Below are 3,253 nucleotides of genomic sequence, written 5' to 3'. Positions count from 1 at the left end.
AATGAAGGTTCAGGGGCAGTGTTAATGAGTGTGTTAATGAAGGTTCAGGGGCAGTGTTAATGAGGGTGTTAATGAAGGTTCAGGGGCAGTGTTAATGAAGGTTCAGGGGCAGTGTTAATGAGTGTGTTAATGAGGTTTCAGGAGCAGTGTTAATGAGGTTTCAGGAGCAGTGTTAATGAGGGTTCAGGAGCAGTGTTAATGAGGGTTCAGGAGCAGTGTTAATGAAGGTTCAGGGGCAGTGTTAATGAGTGTGTTAATGAAGGTTCAGGGGCAGTGTTAATGAGGGTGTTAATGAAGGTTCAGGGGCAGTGTTAATGAGTTTCAGGGGCAGTGTTAATCAGTGAGGATCATGTGTTTCGTCTTTTGGCTCCATACTGAACTGATCCACTGCAGAGTTTTTTCGTCCCAATCCTCCGGAAACAGTAGCAGCACAAACGCAGCTGAGATCAAACACAACGCCATCAAGCGCATGTCACCGAGGGGCGGAGCCTCCAACACCCACACATCCACCGCTGTGTATAGACACATAAACACACACACCCACACACACAAACACACTGTGAGGATTTTATAATGAAAATCAGACATCATTTAGAATGAAAGTTACATAGACAGGGGCGGGTTTAACACACAAGGGTTTAACATGAAAAATTCGGGTTGTGTAAATATATTGATGTTTGGATGTAAGCTGCAGACTCTGAACACGACCCTGTGATTAACGTTCATTAAACTAAAGCATAGTGTAGGCAACATCACACACGTGACATCAGGACTAGCCTACAGACTGAGAGACTACAGCAGACGACAGCTGCAGCTTGTGAGATTGTGCAGGTGGTCATGTGACTTCATGTGGTCATGTGACTGCAGTGAGTGTGAACCTGTGCTGGCTGGAACTGTGAGCAGGAATCCGAGGGTGATGAGCGCTGGGTAAGTGCACACTCCTCCCATGTTCACTAGCACATTAAACACTACAACACACACACACACACACACAGAGTTAAAGCACACATGTGACATCACTCTGAAACACTAATCAGTGTAGTGTCCCTCTGTAGTGCTCTAGGTGAGTGTTGGAGTGTGTACCAAGCAGAAGTGATGCCGTGATGCAGAGTGTGTTCCAGGGCACGGGCTGAGACGGAGGCCAAAACTCTATGTGTGTGACGTACAGCAGCACACACACCCACGAGTGTAACACAAGTGCACACAGACCCACACAGCACAACAATGCACTTGCTGGGCCGGGATCAAGTGTCCCCACGCGCTTCCTGTACAACACCTGAGGAATGAAACACAGCCGGAATGACACACAAATACTAAACAGTGTCATAGATGTACATTCATATAACACATGCACACACACACAAACACACACACATTATACAGTGCAGAGCAGGAGGCTGAGCCAACCCCCAGAGCCACTCCGGTGATAGAGTCACTGTAGAAACCATCAGAATACGCTAACATCACAATTCCTGTTATAGAGAGAATCACTGCTACCACCTGAGAGTGAGACAGACAGAGAGACAGGGAGAGTGAGACAAGAAATATGTACTGCATACTGTAAAGAGAGAGTGAGAATTTTGCTGTACTGAATCTGTAGTGTATGTGTGTGTGTGTGTGTGTGTATGTGTGTATATGTTACCCTGACTCCCAGGAAACGCTCCTTAAGGCAGATCCAGGTGAGGAGGAAGGTGAAGGCGGAGCTACAGCACATCACAGCGCTGCAGTCCGTCACTGACATCCTGCTGAGAGCTCGCAGGTACAGGAACCCTGACCCACTCCAGAACATGGAGAACGGAGCAGAGAACCTCAGCAACACCCTCACTGTCACCTCGCCATCACCCAGGAACCGCACACACTTCCTACACACACACACACACATGTACATGAGCATGTTACTGATGTTATTATTAATTTAGAGTTTATTGCATTGCTGATGATGCGCTTAATAAAGTGTTGAGGTTTAAATGCTCTGGAGGTGTTTAAGTGATGCAGAGTGTGTGTGTGTGTGTGTTTGTTTAGCTCTACGATAATCTGACAGAATTAGCTTTTTGAATCAGATTAGCACTAATCAGCTTTACATTTAAATGAAATTAAAATTAAATGAAATGAGCAGCTTTGTTTAAATGCAGCTTTTTAAACTCCAGCTGTAATCTTCATCACTGATGGATAAATTATCCTAATAAATCATCACACACTTCCCATGTAACACACACAGAGGCGCTATAACATGACAATTACTGCAGTATTACAGTGTAATTACAATGATATCTCAACACTCTGATAACCCTGCTTGGTGTTATTTGCATGTGAGACAGACCTGAACTGAGCTGTCGGTGTCTCTCTGTGTTTCTCTGTCAGAAAATATCCAGCGTAATACAGAGGGAACATCAACAGGTTCCAGATATTGCAGAACCAAAAGATGAAGAAAGGAGTGTTAAAGTGTGTGAGAGTGTGTTTAGCGTTGTGAGCCGCCCACACCCATGCTGTCGCCATGCCGACCCCCAGTACCACACCCGCCACTAATCGCAGCATCTCCTTGACCGGACACCGACACGGACGCTCGCTCGGCCCCGACTCCTGCACTGACTCACACTCCTCAGTCCTCACATCAGCTTCTGCACAGATACACACACACACCATCAGTTTCCATCATAAGACTCACACACACACGAGTCATTTTAGACATAGAATAATTCTACATTTACAGCAACATGAACAGAACTGCATGAGATGCTGTAGACAGTAGAGTAAAAATAAACATATGAAGATTTGAATATAGAATAAACACCATCACTGCAGTAAAGGTCACGTCTCACATCACTAAAGAGAGAAAGGTGAAGTGTTCAGTGCATAAACTGCCCTAAGAGTAAAGTAAAACTAGGCAGGTCGTACCTGAGGTGGAGACCGTGTGCAGTGTGGCAGGTGGAGGTGTGGAGCATGGAGAGACCTTCGCTGACAGTTTATTCATGACTCTGTTTTCTCTTCAGACCGTTCTGAGATTCTGATATGAGACTAAACGAGATGAGACCCATGTGCTGCAGTAAGCTTAAAGTGACCTGATCCGCTCACTCATCCCGAATTAAACACACAGGGGGCCAGAAGACAAGTTCCCTCGGTCCCTCCCTCCCTCCACTCATTCACTCACTCACTCCCTTCCACTCACTCACTCCCCTCCACTCACTCACTCACTCACCTTCATTCACTCACTCACTCACTCACTCACTCACCTTCATTCACTCACTCACTCACT

The 3,253-nt window shown here is 46.0% G+C and overlaps 1 protein-coding gene across 1 annotated transcript; it reads right to left on the bottom strand.

Annotated features, from left to right (window-relative positions):
- Positions 1–333: 333 nt before the first annotated feature.
- On the bottom strand, positions 334–2,971 carry LOC131367159 (solute carrier family 35 member F4). Its single transcript, XM_058412423.1, has 7 exons — positions 2,896–2,971; positions 2,321–2,618; positions 1,643–1,862; positions 1,375–1,500; positions 1,084–1,276; positions 879–968; positions 334–512 (listed from the first exon to the last, which is right to left on the bottom strand). Exons 1-7 carry the CDS (start codon positions 2,969–2,971, stop codon positions 334–336), a joined length of 1,182 nt encoding a protein of 393 aa, XP_058268406.1.
- Between the last annotated feature and the right edge of the window lie 282 nt (positions 2,972–3,253).

Source organism: Hemibagrus wyckioides, linkage group LG16, assembly GCF_019097595.1.
Source record: "Hemibagrus wyckioides isolate EC202008001 linkage group LG16, SWU_Hwy_1.0, whole genome shotgun sequence".
Classification (NCBI taxonomy): domain Eukaryota; kingdom Metazoa; phylum Chordata; class Actinopteri; order Siluriformes; family Bagridae; genus Hemibagrus; species Hemibagrus wyckioides.
The sequence above is the reverse complement of the archived record's forward strand: the minus strand, read 5'-3'. Positions and strand labels throughout refer to the sequence as shown.

What these genes read in the sequence shown, in the direction of transcription:
- LOC131367159 (XM_058412423.1), bottom strand. Translation starts at nt 2,971, where the DNA reads ATGAATAAACTGTCAGCGAAGGTCTCTCCATGCTCCACACCTCCACCT. An exon ending in GCACACGGTCTCCACCTCAG is followed by an intron (nt 2,619 to 2,895) that starts GTACGACCTGCC and finishes GTATCTGTGCAG; the next exon opens with AAGCTGATGTGAGGACTGAG. An exon ending in CACAGTTCCAGCCAGCACAG is followed by an intron (nt 513 to 878) that starts GTTCACACTCAC and finishes GTCTATACACAG; the next exon opens with CGGTGGATGTGTGGGTGTTG.